Source organism: Vanessa atalanta, chromosome 1 (genome assembly GCF_905147765.1).
Source record: "Vanessa atalanta chromosome 1, ilVanAtal1.2, whole genome shotgun sequence".
Taxonomy (NCBI): domain Eukaryota; kingdom Metazoa; phylum Arthropoda; class Insecta; order Lepidoptera; family Nymphalidae; genus Vanessa; species Vanessa atalanta.
The window spans coordinates 9,874,822-9,898,983 of record NC_061871.1 but is presented as its reverse complement, the minus strand read 5'-3'; the positions used below and the strand labels follow the sequence as shown (position 1 = coordinate 9,898,983).

Below are 24,162 nucleotides of genomic sequence, written 5' to 3'. Positions count from 1 at the left end.
TTGAGTTCAGAATCATAGATTTCTATAAACTCATATCAACACAGTCTATATTCAATTGTCTATGATAAGAGAATAGAAAAAATCATTACGACAAACTTAATTTAATTAAATTGCCACAAAGTATCCTTGTAATCCTTCTCAAAATACATAACATAGTAATTTTACAGATACACACTTAGATAAGTATTGCCTTTGTAATTAACAAAGAATTTAAGAAATATTTCGAGACTAAAAAAACACGCCGGTCGTGTCGCACGATGCATTTGCACATCGTACATCGTATAATTAAAAAAAAAATCTTTACCCATTGTTTAAAAAAATAGCACGGGATATAATCTTTATTTACCAGCACGAATACAGGGCGGGCAGCTGAGTATTCAATTTCAAATATTTAGAAATTTGTTTTTAATTAGGTTGCAGTTTAATTGTTGTGCTAATTATTATTTATTGCATTCCTTAATAAATTATGAAATTTATAATATTTAAGTAATAAAAATATGCAACAAAATTTAATATGTAGTAATAAAATTCACTAATATTTACCTGTAAGATCACCCATTATTATTTTTGTTACTACGAGTTTATCCGCTGCTGCGCTAGTGCGGCGCACTGCGCAGCCGCAAAATTAGCAAATATAAATAAGCTAGTTCTTTCAGAATTAGAGCGAACGACATACAAATAAAATACTCAATAATAATAAGCAATGTTTACAAAATATTTTACGACTATGCGTTCTGCTTTTGTCAATGTCATGGTTGCATGTTGATTTAAATATCAATTACGGAAACGGAAAGGGAATGGTCTATGGCTGCGTTCGGAAAATATTATCAAGTATTCGATCTAAAACCTTAATACACGTTGGGCCAGCTTACTACCTGGAATAGGGTTAATGCAATGACCATCAGTGTAGTAGACTTTTTTATCTTAAATTTTCTCAATTTTATGTATTTCTTTGTTTAAATGTCAAGATAATGATAAAGAAAGAGATAAATAAATACTTAACTAAACATCTATTAACTGTTTTTAAGTAAAGTCGTAAGACCAAAAATAACTAAAAAACTTTCATATTCTGAATGTGCCTTTGTTTTAATGTTTAGTTTGAGCAGATACCTACTTCTGGAAAGTTCTATTTATTCGTCGAGAACGAGATAATCGTTCTCGACGGTGAAGGAAAACATCAACACATGTGTATTCACCAACCCGCACTGGAGCAGCGTGGTGGAATATGCTCAAAACCTCAAAGGCCTAGGAGGTCTTAGCCCAGCAGTGGTAAATTTATGCAGGATAAAATAGATATATATTTTTTAAAGAATAGAACTTTCCAGAAGTAGGTATCTGCTCAAACTAAACATTAAAACAAAGGCACATTCAGAATATGAAAGTTTTTTAGAATTATAAACACAAATTAAGCACATGAAAATCCAGCGGTGCTTGCCTGGGTTTGTACCGCACAATACAACTTTACCTTTTTTATACCTAATAATTAATTAAATCTTAAAAATAATGATATATCATCGTGACCATATACATGGTCATGAAGGTACCTATGTATAATATATACGACATATGTAGGCAGATAAGCAACTGGGCCTTCTGATGGTATATAAGTGGTCACTGCCATAGACAATGGTACTTTAACAAATATTAACTATTCCATGTGACAGTTCACTGGCTCACTCAACCTTCAAACCGGAACACAACAATACCAAGTATTACTACTTGCACAAAGCCCTAGCACCAAGTTATATACATATGATTAAGGATTAAAATAAAAATTCAGATAATTATTAAACCTTATTTAATACTGATAAAATCTGATACAGACAAAAAAAACATAGGGTAGCAAATACATATCATACCCTCAATAAATAAAATTACACAAAAAATAAATAATCAATAATTTAATTTGTTTTTTTTTTTTACAATAATAAATTAATAGTAACTAAATGCTTTACATCACAGTTAAGGAGTTTTAATGCAACTCGGGGTTAGAACTAAAAGGAAATCTGTTATGTCTAATAATGCTTTTAGATCTTTCCTTTTATTTTATCTTTAATTCAAATATAAGATCTTTGCCCTTCCAGATAATTTAAAGTTTTAAACGGATGCTAATATTTTATGACCACAACAATTTCATACAATATAAATTTAAAATGTATACATGCTTCCAGCACCTTCATAGTCTTCCTCACTCTCATCATTGTCATACCGATCAAACATAATATCATTACTAATGTCAACTCCAGTGTAATAGAAATTATTAACACTTTGCCTGTTCACATTAGGTGTTACGAGTATTTCATACATCTGACAAAGTACTTCACTGCCCTCATAGGCAATATAACAACCGTCTCGTGAGGCATGTATTTTTCCTGGGATAACAAGAGTGTCGCAATAACCACGTCCAACATAAACAATTTCATGGCCATCTTTATAATATCCACCTGGTATAGCTCCCAATGGAATCCTGTTTTTATCCATTTTCATCCATGTGTAATCATATCCACAAAGTACCTGATTGAAAAAACAAATAATATAATATATAAAAGATTACAAATCAAATAAAATAAGATTTTGTTGCATACAATGATTATTATCGGATATTACTTTTTATTTTCAGATTTCTTTAAAATTGAATGTTTAACAGTTTCTTGTTTTCAATGTTTTCATCAAAAGCAATACAAAAATTTAGATTGTGATTCATGATATAAAATAACTTTAAAAAAAAATATTATGAGAAATACCAAACCTACAAAAACTAAGCATAATCATTTAGGAAGTACCTCTTGACTGCTTGTATTTAATGGACTATTGTATCTTAATTCTATTTTTACTGGTTTAGCATGCCTGATGCCATCCAACTCAATTAATAATTTACCTCAAAATCATTTTTCTCAAAGACATCACCACTGAAGGACAAATATCCCAATCCCAGGTTTGGCACAAGCTTGCCAGGAAACAGAGATCCCTCATGATAGGCTCTTGTTATGTATAAAATTTCGTTTTCAAACCCACCTATGAATGCATTATCAGGAATATTTTTTTCCACTTTGACCCAATGTGGTTCTCCCCCCGTTATTCTTTTAAGAGGTGGGTTTTCTATTAGTGGTGGCACTAAAAAATATTAAAAAAGAAAGTAGTAAGGTAGTACAACATTTTGATTAAGACAGATATAAAATTTATTGTAAAAGATAACACAAGACAACTATAAAGATTTTTTTTGATGGTTCATTCATGAATAAATAAATATCTATAATAGTATTATAGTGGTTCAATTACATTAACAAAACGTGTTTAAACTTACAATAACATTTCCATTTTAGATATTGTCGTTCACCAAGCACAGTAAAAGTCACGTAATACAAATTACGCTCCTTGTTGTGGAATGTAAGAATTGGCATCGATTCGTTATTTCTACCCAAAAGTATTCTCTTTTTACGCAGAGTAATCCAAAATTTATTGTATTTATTTCTGGTTAGGACATCTGGTATATAAACACGGCTACATTTGTCATAGCTTTTCTTTATCCAACATTGCTCGCGATATCCTATGAAAACCTTAACACAACATTTTTATTGAATAGGTATCATACAAAATAATTATGTCAACAATGTTTTAAATAATTTGATATGTTTTAGTACATACATACCCATAATTCACAGTCGCTTCCAGGCTCCTTTGCTAAGCCGATAGCAGCATTTTCTTCTCCTTTAATATGAAACACAAGTGCATCGCTGGTAATTTTGTGAAAAACATATTGGTGTTTAGGCCATGTTGTGAATTCTGTAGAGTTAATTATAACAATTAACCAGAAATATACAACAATCGTTTTAAATATGCAGTAAATAAAGCATTACTTAGTATTTCGGCCATTATAGATTTGTACCACTTAAGTTGGATGGATTTTGAATGGTATACAATATAACAAGTTATACCATAAAATGTATTGAACAGCTTCCATTTCAAAATATCTTAAATTTGAAAATCAATACAAATTCGTATTGTTTCGTTTATGTTTACCCTTATTTAGGATAAGCAAAGGTTTGTAGCCATACAGCCTAATAATACATTTCTTTATAAACGATGACATCTCAAGAACACGCAATATTTTTCATTCCTACGTATTGCGTCCGTTTTTATTAATTTATAGGATTAAATTATTTAAATTAAACTTCCTCTTTATAATATGAATGATGTAATGTTAGACTTAAGGATTGTATACAGACATAAAATTTAATCAATTTGCAACATGTACTTGTATTGTTAACTTCCGAGTTTGTGTATAAAAATAATGTGTTTTATTACCACAGCAGGGAAAATATATCAATATCAATAAAATAATATCCTAAATTGCTTATTAATTAACAGTCTTCAGTTTTCGCTATAACAATTCGCAATAATGTAAGTAATAATAATTTTAGAATGAACTGTAGCGACGTGGAGCTGGGTAGTGGGTATATTTTAGGTAAAAACATGAAGTACATAAAATGAAAAAATAGTTTATTCTTTATCAAGTTGTACATAGCAAATAAAGGTTGGGACCCTCTAGTGAGTATAGTAAAAATCTTTCGCGAATTACATATACATATGACACTTTGTAATCAGCTCATTTTTATATCTCATAATAATCATAATATACCTACTAGGTCTATTTTACTATGTAATCTTTTATAGTCAGAACTTTTTTATATTGATAGTTGAGGTGGGTGAGGTTTTGCGATTATAATTATATCCATCATACTTTAAAAATAATTTAATCAAATATAAAATATTTAACATGGTTGTTACAATATCAATAACAATTACATATTTACGCAGTGCTTATTACATGCATATTATCTGGCACAGTGTGTATAAATAAACATTTCTTATTGTTATTATTAATAAGCCACATAATTTAGGAAGAAGCTCAATATCAAGGCAAATTGCCTTTTGCATTGCGGTCTATTTTCCACTGTAAGCTTAACTCATAAGAATCTCGTAATCGGGGAAACCAAGTTCTTGGCCCGCGAATGAGATGTAGCAAACTCCGTGAGACTGTTGAACCTTGCCAGTTGTAATGCTGCCTTCATGATTTACCCTGCCGATGAAGAGAGGTTCGCCGTCTTCTGATTCGCCTCCTGGGAATGCTCCTGGGGGAATGTTTGATCCATTGGTCGGTACCCAGTTGTTAGGACCTCCTACTAGAACCTAAAAATACATTAGAAGAGATAAAATAATATAAGGTTGTTCAGGATTTACTCTTTAACTAAATATGATAGCTCAAATCAGTTGCACAAACATGAATAAAGTTATAATATAGGTTCATATAGATACAATCTAGGTTGTTAAACATTTAAGAAATTTACCTGGTACTCCGACTTTCCGTGTTCTTCTCCACCCCATGGTATATAGGCGCATCCGTGAGATGCCACAAGTTTTCCAGGTATCATGGCTCCCTGATGCTGCGCTCTAGCCACATAAAGAGGTTCGCCTGAGCAATCTTGTCCTCCAACTACAGCACCTGGTGGTACTTGGCCGGATGTAACATCCACCCACACACCATTACCGCCAACAATAGGCGCATTGCCTATTACGGGAGCGCTCCCGGGGTATCCGGGTGGTGAACTATACAAAGCTGCAACTGATGGAGCCGACGGTGGAACTGAAAATTTAATTAATATATTTTTTTTAACTGCAACTACATTACCAAAAAATGATAAACTACTTTAATTTACACAAAAAATAAAAGACAAATTGACCAAAGTGGCACAAAATCTGGTATGAAAGAGTCCAAGACATGATGATGACCAGGCTTTGATGTTAAGCAGTTAAAAAGTGATGACACAGTACAATGATAATGGATTATGCATACAAAATTTTACACTTAATAATGATAACCTGAATTTAATTAATCAAAATGCATCATGTAAGATTTTGAAATATTCCACAAAGCTTCACATGTATACATAAAGCAAAAAAAATAATGAAAAGGTTAGTAAACAACTATTTTATACTAAAAGTAGAAGAAAGTAAATAAAGGGACATGACGGAAAAGAATAAAAAATTATTTAAATATAATAAAGAACACACAAAATGTACCCAACCTGCCACAATCCAATTTCTATACATACTCCGCAGTATATATATGCTTGCAAATTACAAATAATCAAACACGTAAATGTTAGGAATAACGACATCTAATTCGTTAGTAAGTAAAAATCAGATAAGTTAATTTCGTCAGGCTATATTATTAAAATTCAACAACATTGGATGCAAATTAGCAATTAACATTTAAGCAATTTTCTATAATATAAACACTCAACGTGGTTTTGCGCCGTCTCTGTAGTAATGGGATATACGCCAATTGCCCCGCGCGCCATACCCCGTGCGAACTCCAAAGTGAGTAATGGGGAATGGTGAAGGGTCTACCCATTCCATTAACACTGCGCCTGTGTTTCCATCACGAACTGCCAACCTGCCACAGCGCCATTCGAAGATGAATTTTCTAAATTCATTGGCGTTCATAATACCCGGTGTTGGCAGAGTAACCTACGAAGTATCAGAATGATATATTGTCAGATGTCTGAAAGCGATGGACACAACGATAAAACATCAACTACCTTATCTGGTTTCTGCCTGCAGTGTCTAATGACGGACTGAGTATTTTCCCAACCGCCAAGGATAACTTCGTACATTGGATCGATTTCAGCTGGAGCTGGTGTAAAGCAAACGTGGCAATTGTGCGGGCCACGGTATTCTAATTCCAAGGACCCAGCTGCGACTGGTTCAAATTTATACTCTAACTTGTCCGGAGTATTGAACTCGGCCCCATCTGCACCGTTAATTTAGTATAAACAGAAAAGTTGGGTACATTTTGCGATTTTTAAGATTTTCACAAACCTTCGATTTTCCATGTGCCGGAAGCACCCCATCCTGTACAGACTCCAACAAAACCGACTGGGAATGGTTCCGGGTCGGACCAGGAAATGAAAGGAATAGATTCTCCTTCGCGTCCAGCGGACACGATACCGCTATCCCATCTCACCCAAAAGCCGCGGAACTCGCCGGCATTCAAGATACCAGGGGTTTCCATTTCCACTTTCTCAGGTTTAGTTCTATTTCTTCTTATTACGCTCTTCGTATTACCCCAACCGCCAATAAATACCTAAAATAGAACATTAAATTATCGTTACATAATATACTATATAATATGTATATATGATAACTATAATCATATTTGTGAATATAATTAGCTCGATTTAAATATTTACCTCGTACATTGGGTCGGACTCTTGTGGACCCATAGTCAACGCAATATGTGCATCGTTAGCGGCCCTTATCTTGAACTGAACCGAACCACTGGATACCGGAAAGAATTGGTATTGAAGATTGTCTTCCGTCGAAACATCTGTAAATAGTAAATTTATATTTTATTTACAAACTACGTATATATATTTGGTTTCGAGTCGATTGATGAAATATAATATAGTACATTAGGAATTTCTGTATAATTTATAGATATTGTTTTTATGCTGATTCGGGGACCAATTTAAATCTTAAGATATTTGTATTAAATTATCGATAGATTGCCTTGATAGTTGAGATAGAATAAATCGAATAACAGAATGTAGGTCAGTCCTTGGTGTGAGGAGAATTTATACTTCTATACTAATATAGGGGAAAAAGTTTTTTGTTTGAGGGTGTATTCTGTGGAACTAATGATCCATTACTATAATTTTTTTCACTAGTAGCTTCATTATTCCTTAGTGCTATAGGTTATAAAAAATTGTTGGTCTAGCGGGTCGATATAAGGCCACAGAATCCTAGGTCCTGGGTTCAAACCCCAAGTCGGGCTGAAAAGCTATTGGGTTTTTCGGTCGAAAATATCTTTGCTCGGATTCTGGAAGTTGGAAGTGTGTACTCTCGTAACTCGAAAAACACGTAAAAACAGTTGAATCTGCGCCCAAACTATCTCTGGGCGTGTTGGATTTGCCGTCCCATCCGGTTATGAGAATGAGGGAGCAGATAGTGCACCTGTGCACTACAATATGTCTGAATCGAAATCGGTCTGTGCGAGATCATCAGGCAATAAATTATATTTATATCATGCATATTAGCCGAAGTATCACAATTTATGTCTATCAAGTCGGATATAAATACCTTTTTAAACAGAATAACATTAGAAGATATAAGTGACATTAAATTATGTTCAATCAAATCATCGTTCGCCGCGAAATATGCGGCCGGATAATTGGCTGTAACAGTAACATTTTGGCCTTACTTATTAAATAACACCGAAGCCGGGGCGGGTCACTAGTATACAATAAACTAATTTGATATTCTGTTTGTTTCCTTCAAATCCTATTAAGGTTAAGTTATAACACTAACAACGCCCCAGACGGAGTAGGTCTCTTAACAGCATTTCTAAATATAGCTTATCGTTAGTAAGTTGGTATGCGGAGACTAACCGTATTGCGCACCCGTAAGTTTTACAAATTAAATTTATACATGTCACCAATATAATATGGAAAAAGAAAGGACATCATAGAATCCTCTCACTATTGCATTTATTTGTGTTCCTATAGGAAACGTATCTAGTGTAAATACAATGTAAACATGCAAAATAGTTTGTAAACAAAATATATTGTATTTTGAAGAAATCGAATATTTTAAGTCTTTTCTGTATTAATAGAGGTTTAAATGTGTTCAGATTCACAAATATTCGTTTGCCTTGCCGGACATTCGCTCCTTCTAGATTAGTTCAATGAGGTCATTCTCAAATCAATAATCCAGTCGTACTAGGAAACCTGCCGTGTGTAGGGGTTGACCATGATCAATGTCGCGTTATAAAATTACTAACAATGACTAACAACAATATATTAATAATGTAATCGTTATTTGTATCACCTTAGTAAAAGTGTATTTAGAACACAATAAATAAATATATAGGATGTTCAATCTTTTTGAATAATGTTGATTATAATTATTGACAGATGTTACCAAAGAGTTTTTTTAAATTAATAGCATTAATTTATTGTATATACTTACAGGAATGATAGTAAAAATTTGTAAATACTAAAGTAATTTTGACAAGCTTACAAAACTATGTGCATATAATTGTACCTAAACATTTAACGATATGATATACCCTACTTAACGATACCTGACACGTTTTGTGCAAAAGCTGGAAGAAAACGTGACAAAATGAATATCGCATCGGTATCTAATTTATTGATCTAAAGAATGTAAAGGTTATTCTTTAACAAAATGTACAATAAGTATATTCGACATTACCTCAATGAATACTTACATAAAAAAGATATTCCATATCGGGAAATCTTCTACATAATGGCCCACGTAATAATTACCTTATTGTTTTCATTGAATTGTTTGTTTCCAAAATCGTTGTTTATTATATGACATTAGAAAACGTGCCGATTACTCCGTGTATATTATATCAAAAATACACTTCTCTATGTTACGAATACACGGTTGTATACGAATACTGAGAATGTTTGGAATATGTGAATTCTGCATATTTTATTACTTATATGAAAATTAAGAACAGTGTAAACGTGTTTTTAGAATATTACGGGACTGGAAACTAGTTAGCATAGTTAGTATTTCTCTAGGATATCGAGTTATATGTATGATGTTACGAACATTAACATAAATTTCTGAGATTTTTTTAAAATTATCGTTTAAGCTTGTAAATAAATTCTAGAGAATTGGCAGTCTACACTTAAGACCTCTCTTTTTTCCCATAGGGTGGTTAATCCTTCCAGCACATGAGGAATGGGGGAGTGCTAATATATTTTTTCGTTTGCGCAAACATTTACACTATAATATGCTCTGTTCAGTTGGTTAATCTCTTTAAACACCCCACCACGGCTGAAATCAGCCAGGATGACATTAATATGTATGTATCAGCTTAGAAATTGTGTATTGGAAAACAAAAAATGATAAGTTCAGTTACATAGATAATATTATCAATAAAACAAATAAACCATTTGTAACGCTATTAAGAACTCATTAGAAATGTATACTTTGTATAAGACTTTTCTTTTGTACTTTCGAATTTTATCTAAATATTTAAAATTTCATAAATATTTAATAGTTACTAATGCTGACAGCATTTTAAAAGTGATCTGTCACTTTGTACAGTCATTGTGATGGTTTTACCTCAGTATTGATTCCAAATAATTAATAAACATAATTAAAATATCGGGTATTGGTTTTAACATTTACATTTGTAAAAATTTCCATCGGTAATTTATCAATGAGACGATCGATCGACCTATAAAAAATACTTTTATATTAATAAATGTGTCGATATAATGTATTGTAAATAATCACTCAATGCCATTTGTATCTACAAAGTATAAGACATATTATACTTATACGTTTAAATAATATACCTCTACATACAAAAGTCACGGAAAAAATAGACTTATAAATAAATAAAGACGAATTGTATTTCTATTGTAAAAAAGTATTAGAATTAAGTAAAAAATAATACAATATTCGGTGTATATATATATTTAAAAAGGTGTTGATAGGTACAATTTGTACTTTAACTTTTATTTAATTTCGTATCTTAAAAAATTACAATTATATTTTAACGTTATTTAAAAGAAGCGCAGTTACACACAATAACAATAAGAAATAAACGTAGGGCGAACAGCTAACTGTGATGTAACCAATAACAATCGTAGGACCGAACTGTGATGTGACAATGTATTGCGGATGATCTCATACCGTAGGGACGTTGGCGATCTCCAATGACAACACCTATATTTCAAACTGGATCAATTACGAACAATCATTGTACAATTAAATTGATTTTACTGCGGTAATTGAATATATGCGCCGCATCTAATATTACTCTCAATCTTAGGAAGTAGTCGGTAATCTTTAATATTTCCAGAACAAAAATAGATTCCTAAATCTAAATACTTGAGTGTTTTCGACTAAAAATTGTTATGATATCGGCATCTCAACAAATTTAAGATGCCGGTCATCACACCCGGTTTTGGCATTTCGCCAAAATAAGGCCTGTTATTTGCTGCAGCCGGCATTTCGAATAAGTTTCATTATAAATGGCAGTCCATGTGACTCAGAATAAAGGATGATAACAAAATCTAATTAAGCAAATGATAAAATGTTTTAAGAATGTGTTTGTTTATAATTAAACTTACCTAGAATGTTAGCCATAGTTGTAATAGTTATATAGTCACTGATTCTAATAGTACGTGAGCTCTTTACGCTCTCGATCTCTGCACTGAACTGCGGTCTGCGTCTGCGAAGACGGAATATTGAGTCGATAGCGCGCCACGGCCTCCAAAGCTACAGCGACGAACGACGTAACACGCTATGATGTCATCCTAACCTGAGAGTACTAATAAAGTAGGTACTTAAAAATACTGCGGAATTTTGTAAATAGAAATTAGTTATCTTAATAATATGACGATGACCCGTAGATACATTAACTAGGTTCTCTATAGATAACTAGCTTTCAAACCGTAAGTAAACCTCACGGTTACCGATATATAAGTTTGAAAGCTAGTTATTACGCTAGAAATTAATAGGTCACCCTATTAATTATCTAAAGTATATAATAAGCGAAAAGTTTCGTAGATCATACTAAAAGAGCAGACGGAGCGCGCAAAGCATTGTAGCGAAGCAACAAAAGCGAATACAAAATCAAAGCCGCACGCTAATTCCCGGCAGTGTGTGTAGTAAATAATTAACGATTTGTAAATACGTCAATACTTAATATTATTTAACTATAGTTTACTTTGACTTAATATCAAATAGACGCGTGATTTTGTATTCGCTTTCCGTATTTCAATGTAATGTTTCGTTCATTTGCATTTGCATTTTTTTTTAATAATCTGAGTTTATTAAATACACATTTTGATTCAATAATAAAAGGAATTAAAATTCTCTTTTATAAATATAATAAGTATTTAGGTTATTGCGACTCTACCAAATGAATACATTGAAATAATTAAAAACGAGGTGCCTAAGTGTAGTATTGAGTACCTATGTTTTAAAAATTAATATGTATAATGACTTCAAACGTAAATTGGTGTATGACATTTTTTTTCATACTAAAAAGTAAAGTAAATAATTCTCATTATTTTAGATTATTCTAGATAGACGCCGAAACCCGTCTGTGTAATGGCATGGCATGGCACACGGCCTGTTTTCTCAAGCGTATCGTGGTAAAACGAAACGATGCTATAGGTATAATAATAACATAGATTTACCTTCACATAGCTTTAATCGACGAAGGTCAAACAACACTAGTATTTAGTCAAACAAATATCAAACGCTTCTTTAAGTTTGAAATTTGAATATGATTTTAAAATAAGACACGATATAAATTATTTAAAGAAAAAGTGGCTCACAATTAAACTCTTCACATATTGATAGCTTATAGCAGTATTATATTTGTATCTCCAAATACATTGGTCCGGGCCTTCTTGTATCTTATTATTGGTTAGTATTATTTTAAGAGTGCCTGCATGTTTTAATTAACAGACAGGATGACAATATAAGTTATAGGATTATAATTTTTAAATCAAAATATTGTTTTAATGTGAAATATAAATATGAGTCTGAAAGTTAACGAATGAGAAAGCTGATCTTTTAGGCTCTCTCTTCGCAACGAACTCGAAGATGACCGAGGAAAGTCACCATCAACATACCTGCGGTGTGGTACCACGATCAATCAATCAATCAATCAAAAGCCAATCGTTGTCCACTGCTGAACATAGGCCTCTTCCTAGGTGCGCCAAAGCTCCCGGTCTTCCGCCTTCCGCATCCAGTCGGTCCCCGCCACCTTCATGAGGTCATCGGTCCACCTGGCTGGAGGGCGCCCTACGCTGCGTTTGCCGATTCGCGGTCTCCACTCTAGGACTCGTCTGCTCCAACGGCCATCGGTCCTACGACATACGTGACCAGCCCACTGCCACTTCAGCCTGCTAATTTTGCAAGCTATGTCGGTGACTCCGGTTCTTTTCCGGATAATCTCATTTCTGATCTTATCCTTCAAAGATACTCCGAGCAAAGCTCGCTCCATAGCCCGCTGAGCGACTTTGAATTTGTGGACTAGTCCCGCAGTCAGTGTCCACGTTTCGGCACCGTGTGTCATGGCAGGTAAGACGCATTGGTTGAAGACTTTCGTCTTCAAACTTTGCGGTATAGACGACGTGAGGACTTGACGAAGGTTGCCAAATGCTGACCATCCCAAGCGAATTCTTCGATCGGCTTCCTTCTCGAAGTTGTTCCTACCGACTTGAATGACCTGTCCTAGGTAGGTATATTCACTGACAACTTCGAGAGGTTTCCCTTCGACGTATATCGGCCCCGGCACGACATGCCTATTGAACATGACCTTGGTCTTGTCCAAGTTCATACCGAGACCGACACGTCGGGAAGAATCGCTTAGGCTACGCAGCATTTCGGTTAGCTGTTCCAGCGACTCTGCTATGATGACGATATCGTCGGCAAATCGAAGGTGTGAGATGCACTCGCCGTTTACATTGACTCCATATCCAGTCCAATCCAGCGTCTTGAAGACGTCTTCCAACGCGTTGGTGAACAGTTTCGGGGATATTACATCCCCCTGTCTCACCCCTCTGCGCAGTTGGATCGCCTTCGTCTTACAGTCCTGGATGTGGACAGTCATTGTAGCGGCGTTGTACAGACACCTCAGTACCTCGATATATCTCCAATCGATATGACATCTCTGCAATGAGTCGAGCACTGCCCAGGTGTCGATGGAGTCAAAGGCTTTCTCGTAATCCACAAAAGCCATACACAGCGGCTGATTGTACTCTTCGGTCTTCTGCACAATCTGCCGAACAGTATGGATGTGGTCTACGGTGCTGTAGCCTGATCGAAAGCCGGCTTGCTCTGTGGGCTGGAACTCGTCAAGTCGTCTGGCGAGACGGTTCGTGACGACTCTTGAGAACAGCTTATACACGTGACTCAGGAGGGAGATTGGTCTGTAGTTCTTCAAGAGGGTTTTATCACCTTTTTTGAAGAACAGTACCACCTCACTCCCGCTCCACGTTTCCGGGGTCTTGCCATGTTGGATGACGGAATTAAAGAGGCTTGCTAGCTCTTTCAGGACCGGAGTCCCGCCTGCCTTAAGCAACTCTGTTGTGATTCCGTCATCTCCCGGAGCTTTGTTGTTTTTAAGCTGTTCTAGAGCCGCCCTAATCTCGCCTTGGTCAACGACCGGGAGCTCCTCGGAATAATGGCGCGTAAGAGGGGCGCGCTGGTCATCAATACTGATTCCCACAGGTTTATCCGATCTTGAAGAGAACAACTGCCCATAAAAGCTCTCTACTTCTCCGACGATCTCAGGCCTTGAGGTAACGACCTTACCATTTTCAGTTTTAAGTTTCGTCAGACGCGGCCTCCCAAACTTGCGAGCGAACACTTTCGATCCCCGATTTTGCTCAATCGCAGCCTTGATGGCGCGGGTATTGAAGCATCGGAGATCGCGCCACGTCAGCGTTTTTATTGTTCGGTTTAAGGCCTTATCTGACAAAAACGATGGTAGTTCTCGTCGTTTCCTCATGAGCTCGAGTGTCTCAGCAGAGAGTTTTGGTGCGCTGTCTCTTTTCTGTGGCGGAAAACACTTGCGGGATGTGTTTTGCAGTATTTTGACCAGCGTGTCGGTTTTCTCATCAATACTGCTTACGGTTTCCAACGCGGTGAATTGATTTTGAAGCTCCATTTGGAACTTTTCGGAGCCTTGAGCAGCCTGGAGCATGGTAGGTCGGAGAGTAGACCTCATCATTCGCAATCTTTCGGCTTTGAAGTCGATATCTAGAGTGCCTCTAACCAAGCGGTGATCACTACCGGTATTAAACCTGTTGATCACTGAGACATCTCTAAATATGTGCCTTTTATTCGAAATGATAAAGTCTATCTCGTTCCTTGTCACGTTATCGGGGCTTCGCCAGGTCCACTTCCTCTGGGGCTTCTTTTCAAAGAAAGAATTCATCAAAAAGAGCCCCTGCGCTTCGAGAAAGTTTACCAGCATTTGCCCCCTGTGATTTCTGCAGCCCAAGCCGTAAGGTCCGACTTTCGATTCACCTCTATCTTGTACTCCCACTTTAGCATTAAAGTCTCCCATAACAAGTTTGCGCGTTAACCGCTAAAAAATCACCATTTATTTATTTATTTATTAAGATCCTCCAGGAGTAAATACATCAACACAATATTAGTAACAATAACAACATATAGCTTAAAACTAAATGCTTTACGTATAAAGGAGAATACCTCATGCAATGATATAAAGGGATATAAAAGGAGCTTACACGATAAAAATATGTACATTTAGAAATTTAAACATATTATGCTAATTAAAAAGTTACAAAAAAATAAAATAAAAATATACTTAATAAAAAACAATAAGCAAAAAAAAGAGTTAAAAAAAAAAAGATAACGAAACAATAACAATCAAATGGCTAATAATTCTGACATTTTCTTACGGAACTTAGATAAAGAGTCACCAAATGGATCTAGGGAGGCACTGTGCTCGTTTAAGATTTTACAAAAACGTGCCACAGGTGAGTTACTTCCTAAGACGGTTTTACGAAAAGGTCTTACTAATGGCGCAATCGGTTTTCGTGGGTATCTAGCAGGAACATTTAAATTTATTCTAGAAACTAGAAAAGAATTATCATATAAACTATTTATAGCTTTATATAAAAACGTTAAATCTAGCATGTCACGCCGTTGACTTAAGGAAATAATTTTGAAGTACCTTAGTCTTTCATTGTAGGTAGGAAGTAATACCATTTGTCGTATCTCCACGATTTGAAAACATTTCCATTGCCGCCATAGCTAGTATCGGATTACTTGGCATTAATGTGTCAAGCCTCGTTCAGTTCCGCGGTCGATTAGAAAAATGGCTAAATGTGTCCTTGGATGTCAAGTGTCTTCTGAGATTTCTTAGCTGGTCTGGGTGGTATCTGGCCAGTCTGCTTATAATCGGATCGTCTCTATTATGGATCGCTATTTTTACTTTTTAATCCAGAATATCTTTGGTAGTCGCCATTTGTATACTCTTCATCAGTGTTTCCATCGTCTTCGGTGTCCTCGGTATAAATACGAGACATTTAGGCTGCTTGGATGTATGTCAAGAAGAGAGTCTTAGAATGGGTTTTAGGGATAGCAACGCCTTTATAAGGGCTTAGATGCAGGGACTTTCTTTCCGTGCTGGTTGACTTTTGCAAAATAATTCTTATGAAATAGTGTAAAAATCAATTTGGACGAAAAGTGGATAATGAGCGCCTAATGAGTGCCTTTTTTATGCAATAAATGGCCTTTAAAGTAAGTAGAACACGGAATGTGTTGGATCTTTTCTTGAAGATTCCCAAGTCGTATCGGTTTGGAAATACTGGCCTCAACTATAAGCTATGTGCACTTGGTCTGCCATTCGCAAGTCTCGCATTCGCCACGTCCGTTCCTGAGCTGCAGGGTAGACAAAGCTTGGGCCATACGCAACTTTAATATTAAAGAAGACTTTGTATCCGTACATACAAAGTCTTCTTTAATATTAAAGTTGCGTATGGCCCAAGTTTTTTTTCCACATGCTGGTACTCCGTTATATTTGGAACTTTCTAGTTCTTAGGTGTATCGTTTTTCATCAGTGAGTGGGCTTTTGCGAGGATGGATTCTTCCAGCCATGTCTCTGAATCTGGGTCTTATTCTGGAGTATGGAATGTGATTTTTCCCGAGCACCTTGTTTCATCTTTATCCAGGGTTTTAATACCTCCTGTGGCAAGTAATGTTCAAATATAGTGAATCATTTGTTTTTCTTTGAGACTTATGTGGTGTCATTATTGAAGGTTGTGGCTTCCACCTATAGGAGCTTTTTTTGGTTATTACAAGCCTCGAGGATATTACTGCATTGGGAGTCTTTGGTGGCCATGTGATCTACCCTTTTTTGTCGTTTGACTATCTGTTTGAAATTGGCTCTTGGCTCTCTGCTTTGATTCTCTCATTGGTGATTGCTTGGGAGGTTTCAATTTTTTTTCGCTTGAAAAACTCTTTGATGGCCGATGTTGATGATACAGCCGTTGTTTGTCCCTTTGGTTATTGTAGCGCAGAACCATTGTATGGCTGAAATTAAAGCTTCGAGGAATGACCGTATATGTACATATAGGTATGTCGAAGCGTCAGATAATTAAAATAAGATTTGATTCTGGATGGATAGTGTCGATCGCTGTTTGTCGTGTTAAAAATAGAAAGAATGTGAGCTATAATATATTGAAAAAAAAAAACAATAACTTTAATTTAATTGTCACACGGTATTAATCTTATAAAAAAACATCTCATAAAACTCTTCGTTTTATTGCCTCCACTGGTTGAGTTGAATACAAGAAGGTTGGTTAGTTTTCCGCCCAGAGAATCGGAATTGCGATTCAACGGTAGAGTTAAGTAAACCACAATGGTTACCAAAATATTAATCAAGTAACAAGTTTTTTCACATAGCCTTGTTAATTACTTTAAAATGTACATAATTAATCGTATATTTCTGAAATTAGCATTATTATCTGTGCAATATATTGAAGTTGATTATAGGAAATGAAAACATAGTATACATGGCTATGTTCTGTGGTTTTTGATTCCATTATATAGATACCATACTAATAATTATAATTTCTAAAACATCAAGCAAATGGACGAGTATTTTAGTGACATTAGTTTTATAATAATCGTATATGTAAATGTTTTCAATGTCAAATCTTCCGATATTCAGTTCTTAGTTCAATTAAATAATTAGTCTACTTAAAGTGTATCAATTATGAAACAAGAGAGCAGAGATTAATAGGTCGCTAATTTGTAATTAACTTTGTATGGAATACGTTCAACATTAGTTAAAAAATACTTAATATTAATTCAATTGATTTTTTTTTTAATATTTTGATTGGTACTTTCTTAGTCATCATAATATTGTCTGGAATCTGAGAAAAAAAAAAAACTTCTTTCTCTATTACTTTTTAATATAGTTTACAGTATATATATTACTGTATTATAATTTCCATGTTCAGGTAAGGTATCTTTCATCTTCAAAATCTTTAAAGTGACTTTTTACTTTATGTACATATTATATCTACTTGATTACTTTAACATGCTGACAACAATCAAATAGGCTTTATAGGCTTAATCTATTCAAAAAGTAGTAGCGAATAGAATATATGTTGATATTGATGGTATTTCCGATAACACTGTTGCGATCAAAACTTGTTTTCCAAAAGTTTTCACTTTCACGATTTTTTTATTTAGGTAGTCTGGGAAGTTGCCATATGACTCCACTCCATCTGATGGTAAGTGGCAGTGGAGTCCAAACACTAAGAAGGCTAGTACAGTCAGACGAAAAATGAAGTGCACTAGACGCCCTCGCCATGCCCGTGTTGGTGCCTTCACGCCTAGTTTCAAGGAACCCAGGTTACACGAGGAGAGGAGCACTTTTTTTTCCGTACAATAAAAGTATTCAAATTAAATTTCGGGAATATCACTCAGACTTATGTATGTATGTATAATTCATATAAAATTATATTATCATGTATTCAGACTAATACAAACTGAATGTATCAAAATATATCCTTAATATTTACCGGCTTATTACATGTCGGAGTCGATAAATCCAAAAATAAATACCTATGCATTTCATATGAGTAACAGACCTGAAATATAATATTAAATATACCGAAACCCTTATTATTATTTTACAATTTTTTTGCTAATTCTTACATTGCTAACAATTATTAATAATAATAATTTATAAGCTAATCCAATGATAGAACAGACAAATAAACAACTTTGACCTTGAATTGTTATGACCTCATGGGTCAAGTATCAAGATTTAAATAAAAATAAGAGAGTCATTATATATTCGTGAAAAAATGGTTCGAAATGTTGATGAAGTTGAAATCTGGGCATATTTGGATGCTTCGATCATTTGAATGTGATCAATGACGTATGATGCAGTGATTCATTTTTGTAAATTAAATTATTTGTATCATTCAATTTTGGTACCTTATCTTTATGATGATAAAGCTTAATTTTGAGTGATGAAGTATCTAATTGCAAAACGAGTTGTAGTATTCGTATATAATAACGTCATCAATATGACTTTAGTATGATATTTTGCTCTAAATTAATATATGACATCATGGAGTAAGCTGCTATATCCATTATAATGATTTTTAAAAAGGAGTAACCAGTTTATTAATCGTAGAATTAGATTCTCTCGTCAGTTCTTCTCAATAGTTTTTTAAATTTTTTTTATAAGAATGTAGACTAGCTTATGGTCGTCCGTATAGTAAATTACCTTTGCCCATAGATATTGGTACTGGAAGAAGAATAATTAGTTCCTTATACCGTTAATCTCAAGACGCTGCAACCATGATATCTGAGCAATTAATAATTATGTTTGTAATTACACTAGTTCACCTTCAAATCGGAACATAGCAACTTACAAATTATTGATGTTTGACGGTAGAATACACTGACAGACGGGCCTGAAGTACAATTTTCATCATTACGGGAACATGCTAATAATAAAAAAGAAATTATGGTAGTTATAGATAATTATAAATCCAGATATAATTTTAATATTGTTTTTGTTAATTTTAAAACCTAAATTATCATATACAGATATTATAATTAATATAGTTGACGCTGTTGACGTAATCGTTCTTGGACTCAATCAGTGAAGTTTGAGATGCAGTGATTCATGTTTTGTTGACAACGTTTAAAATTAATAATTGTGTAATTAGTACTAAATTAAAATGTATAGTTAATGAAGGTATATTTGAGATTTCATTTTTCAATTTTCATAATAACTGAACTCTTTAAAGACTGAAGCAAATTATAATTTTACTCGTCCGAAGTGAGATTTCAGGTAGGTAATACGAACCTACGACCCGTTTATATTGATTAAAATAATTATTCGCGAAATTATTCGTGGAACTGATGTTTTGTTTTAAGGTTACAGGCCTCGGGCTCTTAAGTTATAGAATCCAATTAACAGTTTTATTTTGTCATTAAATTCTCATTAACAACCGGAGTCTGAATGATGGCAGGGTTAGTATTAGCACCTGAAGGCAAATAATGCCATTGCATAGAAAAGAACCTAAAGCCGATAGTCCTGTGCCTCTTTCCGGTCGAAGGTCGAGAGTGCACTTGTGCACTAGAATATATTCTGCACAGATCGCTTTCTCTCTCTCTTGAAAACGGCCGCTTTGGTCGACATCTCACTTATAAATAATCCATCACTTGGTTCATCGTTGACGTGTTTTTTACACACAACACCTGTGTAATGTTAAATATTAACCTTACTTAAAATAAATATATGGATATTTATTTTAAGTATGTGTTTTATTTATTGTTAAATAAACTAAAAAGGCTTAAAACAGTCTTGCCATCTAGTGGCAGTATAATGAAACTTTTCATTTATCACAACTAGCGCCGTCTTGTATGTAGTTACACAAACAACTACAGCATTAGTGTGGTAAATAGTTATTTTATAGTTATTAGTTCATAATAAAATTTAAAGATGGAGCTATAGTATCATTCTGACTTTCGTAATATATTTTTTTATTATACTATGTCCAGAATTCAAGAAGTTTGGTTTAACTTTGACACCGATGTAAGGCTTCCCTAAGTATTATTGGATTTGTTGAAATACATATTGTACGTCAGTAGAAATAGTTTTAATCTTTTGAAACACAATTCTTTTGTCACCTAATAGTTTTTTACATAATTTGCTTATTAAAATTAAACGAATATATTTTAAGTCAATTATAAAACTTAGGTACTATTGGTTATGTATGTCCAAAAATATATCTATATATCAATTTATATCAATATTTAAGTACAACTATAATACATTTAAGACAAATTAATAAATATAGATTCACTGGCTGTAAAGGAGTCTGTTCTAGCAACATCCTTGGTTGAAACAGAACCACCGGCCGCCAAGCAACAATGTTTTAGGTGTTGTTTTCGAGGTTTCCGTTGTGAAGGGGACATGAGCCAGTGTAATTACATGCGTAGGTTTAGGGCCACCAACCCTCCATATTAACTTGTAGTCTCAGAGTATGAAGGGTGCATCTCTGGGTTCCGTGCCATACTTACACGAATGTTCATGCGCAAAATAATTATATTCGCAGTGAGCTACATAATAATATTTCACGTTTCAGATTTTAGAACAAAATGCAGATGGAGCGCTTGGTGAATTAGATTGAAGCAACAATAGTTAATACAAATTCAAAAGCCACAGCTAATTCCCGATAGTGACTAGTGTGTGTTGTAATTAAGAATTTGTTAATACGACATTAATTAATAATTAAACTGACAGCACTTTTGACGTATGAACAAAAATGGCGTTTCGCACTACCGGATATTTGCGTTCGCATTTGATTTGTTATATATATGCAAGCTAGATATGGTAAATAAGGAGAGATATGGAGTTGAAAATATCAATTATGCTTCTTATGATTCTAATGATCCACTAAAATAGCTGGAATTTTCCAATATATACGAACGCTAATAATATATAACGTTACTCGTAACAATTATTTTTAACGATAGTATCGTTTAGTGAATGAAAATAGGTTAAATTATACTTACTACATAATTTTGTGTAGAACTTGTATCTTCAATAAAATTCAATACATATATTTTTTTGTTATATATGATTACTTCAAAGCTAAACATACTTAGTACAATTTTACTTATATCTAGTTTCGATTTTTTTTTCAATAGTCAATTTGGCCACCTGATACTACCGTATATCAATATACCTTAGATACCTTACAACGACGATTTGCTGTCTGTCTGTTGAACTATTCTGTTAAAGTAAACTCGAAACTCCCCGCAGAACACGATCGTGAAATGTGTAAATGAGTTATGAGACATTACTCAAAATCAGAATCAAAATGTTATTAATTCAAGTAGACTCATAAAAGTAGTTTTGAATCGACATTTTACAGTGTTGAATTAAATGTAAAGCTTCTACTGGTTCGGAAAGTAGATTCTAGCTAGAAGAACCGGCAAGAAACTCAGTATTTAGGTACTCTTTTCCACCATTTTAGTTACAGAGTATGTCAGTAAAGAACAATTTTTTTTTATATGTCCTGTCTAGAACTTAATAAATACTAAGTCGTAAGTAAGTGTAAATATAATACAAAATGCACCAAAAGACGTATCCAAACCAAATAAATTAGTTTTCAAAAGTTCACAAGGAAGATACAAGGTGAGTTCTTACAGAACAGCACTGTTGATTTAATATGTTGTATGGACCATGTTACAAACCAGATAACAACAACGACTTGGTATTGTTGTGTTCCTGTGTAAAGGATGAGATTAACTACAGTCACAAGAGACGTAACATATTACCATCTTATGTTAGTTCCCAATGTTGGTCGCAAATTGGAGATGTAAGAAGGGTAATGTTAATAGGCTGTGGTAACCATTTATCATCAATTCGCACGTTCGCCAAAATATCTAATAAAAAAATTACGTCATATTAATACAAAATATTGAAGTTTTACTGTAGAATAACTGATGAGTGGATGGTTGGTTTTTCTATAAAGATATACCACCAGAAATGGAGACAAAACTAGGTAGGTACCTTACTTTCTTTGACAAGCAAAAAGGGTTTCGTCCGTTTTTGTTTTAACGTCAGCTCTACCCTGGAATCAGGTATCAAATTGAATATACTATTGTTGTATTGTAAAGATCATTATATTTGTTTATTTATTATCAAATTATTATAATTACTTACTAACAAAAAATTATACAGACAGAAGTCATATCAGAAACGACAAGCGTGACGCGAAATTTCAGATTAGATCAATAAAAAAAACTTTTTCTATATCATACCATCTGCTTACCCCAATACTAGGGCGGCTATGGCAGCTGGCGGCGCACGCGCAGAGTTGACAATAGGCGCGATCAATGAACCCTCGACCCCCACCCTTAGAGCTTTACCTAGCACAAACTTTCAACGAAAAAGGTCCATTGAATTCTCTTAAAGACGATCACACAATAACAGATAGCAGAACAGCTGATCCTTTGAAACGTCTTTGAGAAAAAAATTTTTTTTTTGGCATTTGCATAGATTGTACACATAAGAAACCGATATATAGTATATTTATATTTCAGCTGTGCTTATAAAAAAAGATTTATTTCACATTCAATTGAGTTCATATTATGAAGAAAAAGCAAGTTAATAAGCTCTTTTAGTTAAGTAACAAATAAAAGGCACACTTTCACGCAATCATTTATGAGAACAAAAACATGAAATTCACGCTTGACACGTCAATAGTTTAAATTTAAAGCGGGTAAAACTGCGAAGCTACTGAACTATTTAATAATATTTCTCTGTACAACTTTCTCGCATGGCATTGCATCTTCTCGTACAAATTTTTTGATGAATTGATGTATATGGGCTAAGTAGTTATTTGAATTAGCTCTTACAAAATATATTAGTTAGTATAAATTGATTAAAGTACTAAGTAATTAGTGAGGCTGATATTCTACCACCTCTGAAAAACGACTTTAATAATATAACGAAATAATTAAATTATTGCTACGGGTAAATTCTTTTCACCAATTATTTTATTATAATCCTACCTTAATTAGTAAACCTTTAGCAAATAGGTATCATGAATATCGTTAATTCAAGCAAATCTCGTCACGAATTTACCACATTTACATACATTGGGATAAAAACTGTTAACTAGATTATGATGAAAAATATAACACACTTATGTGCAAATCGTTGAAACATATAATGTGCTCTTATAATTGCACATTATTGCATATTAGTAAATCAAATATTTTTTACATTAAGCTGAAAGTTGAGGTAAGTCTAAAGTGATGGTTATTTAGGATTGATTCGAATCAAGATTTGTTAAAGATAAAACAACGTACACCTACCAATTGATAAGGATTCCCACCTTATGAATCCTACTGATAAATCCGTACGTATTTTCTGGGACTTAAGATTCAAATTACGATAATTTGGCTATGTTAGCTGATGTTCCTATCTATCTTCTAATGTACAAATCTTATAAAAAATACTAGATGATAAGACAGCATACCTACGTAAAGATGCCGGATGTTTAGCTTGGCGGT

General features: G+C 34.0%; 2 protein-coding genes across 3 annotated transcripts; both read right to left on the bottom strand.

Annotated features, from left to right (window-relative positions):
• Positions 1-2,360: 2,360 nt before the first annotated feature.
• LOC125068125 lies at positions 2,361-4,157 on the bottom strand. Its single transcript, XM_047677146.1, has 5 exons — positions 3,858-4,157; positions 3,650-3,783; positions 3,305-3,557; positions 3,016-3,114; positions 2,361-2,514 (listed from the first exon to the last, which is right to left on the bottom strand). Exons 1-5 carry the CDS (start codon positions 3,871-3,873, stop codon positions 2,498-2,500), a joined length of 519 nt encoding a protein of 172 aa, XP_047533102.1. The 5' UTR covers positions 3,874-4,157; the 3' UTR covers positions 2,361-2,497.
• A 581-nt stretch (positions 4,158-4,738) lies between these two features.
• LOC125068102 (C3 and PZP-like alpha-2-macroglobulin domain-containing protein 8) lies at positions 4,739-11,330 on the bottom strand. 2 transcript variants are annotated; one of them, XM_047677113.1, is made up of 7 exons: positions 11,181-11,330; positions 7,254-7,390; positions 6,883-7,147; positions 6,603-6,814; positions 6,306-6,531; positions 5,349-5,644; positions 4,739-5,190 (listed from the first exon to the last, which is right to left on the bottom strand). In XM_047677113.1, exons 1-7 carry the CDS (start codon positions 11,194-11,196, stop codon positions 4,963-4,965), a joined length of 1,380 nt encoding a protein of 459 aa, XP_047533069.1. In that variant the 5' UTR covers positions 11,197-11,330; the 3' UTR covers positions 4,739-4,962. The 2 variants fall into 2 exon arrangements, with proteins under 2 accessions (XP_047533069.1, XP_047533078.1); XM_047677122.1 differs by lacking the exons at positions 6,306-6,531; positions 6,603-6,814 and having other exon boundaries at positions 11,181-11,329.
• Between the last annotated feature and the right edge of the window lie 12,832 nt (positions 11,331-24,162).

Coding starts and splice junctions, on each gene's coding strand:
- LOC125068125 (XM_047677146.1), bottom strand. Junction 3,558..3,649: donor GAAGCGACTGTGAATTATGG/GTATGTATGTAC, acceptor TGTTGTGTTAAG/GTTTTCATAGGATATCGCGA. Junction 3,115..3,304: donor TCTAAAATGGAAATGTTATT/GTAAGTTTAAAC, acceptor AATATTTTTTAG/TGCCACCACTAATAGAAAAC.
- LOC125068102 (XM_047677113.1), bottom strand. Junction 7,148..7,253: donor AGTCCGACCCAATGTACGAG/GTAAATATTTAA, acceptor GTTCTATTTTAG/GTATTTATTGGCGGTTGGGG. Junction 5,645..6,305: donor CAGAGACGGCGCAAAACCAC/GTTGAGTGTTTA, acceptor TTAAATTTTCAG/TTCCACCGTCGGCTCCATCA.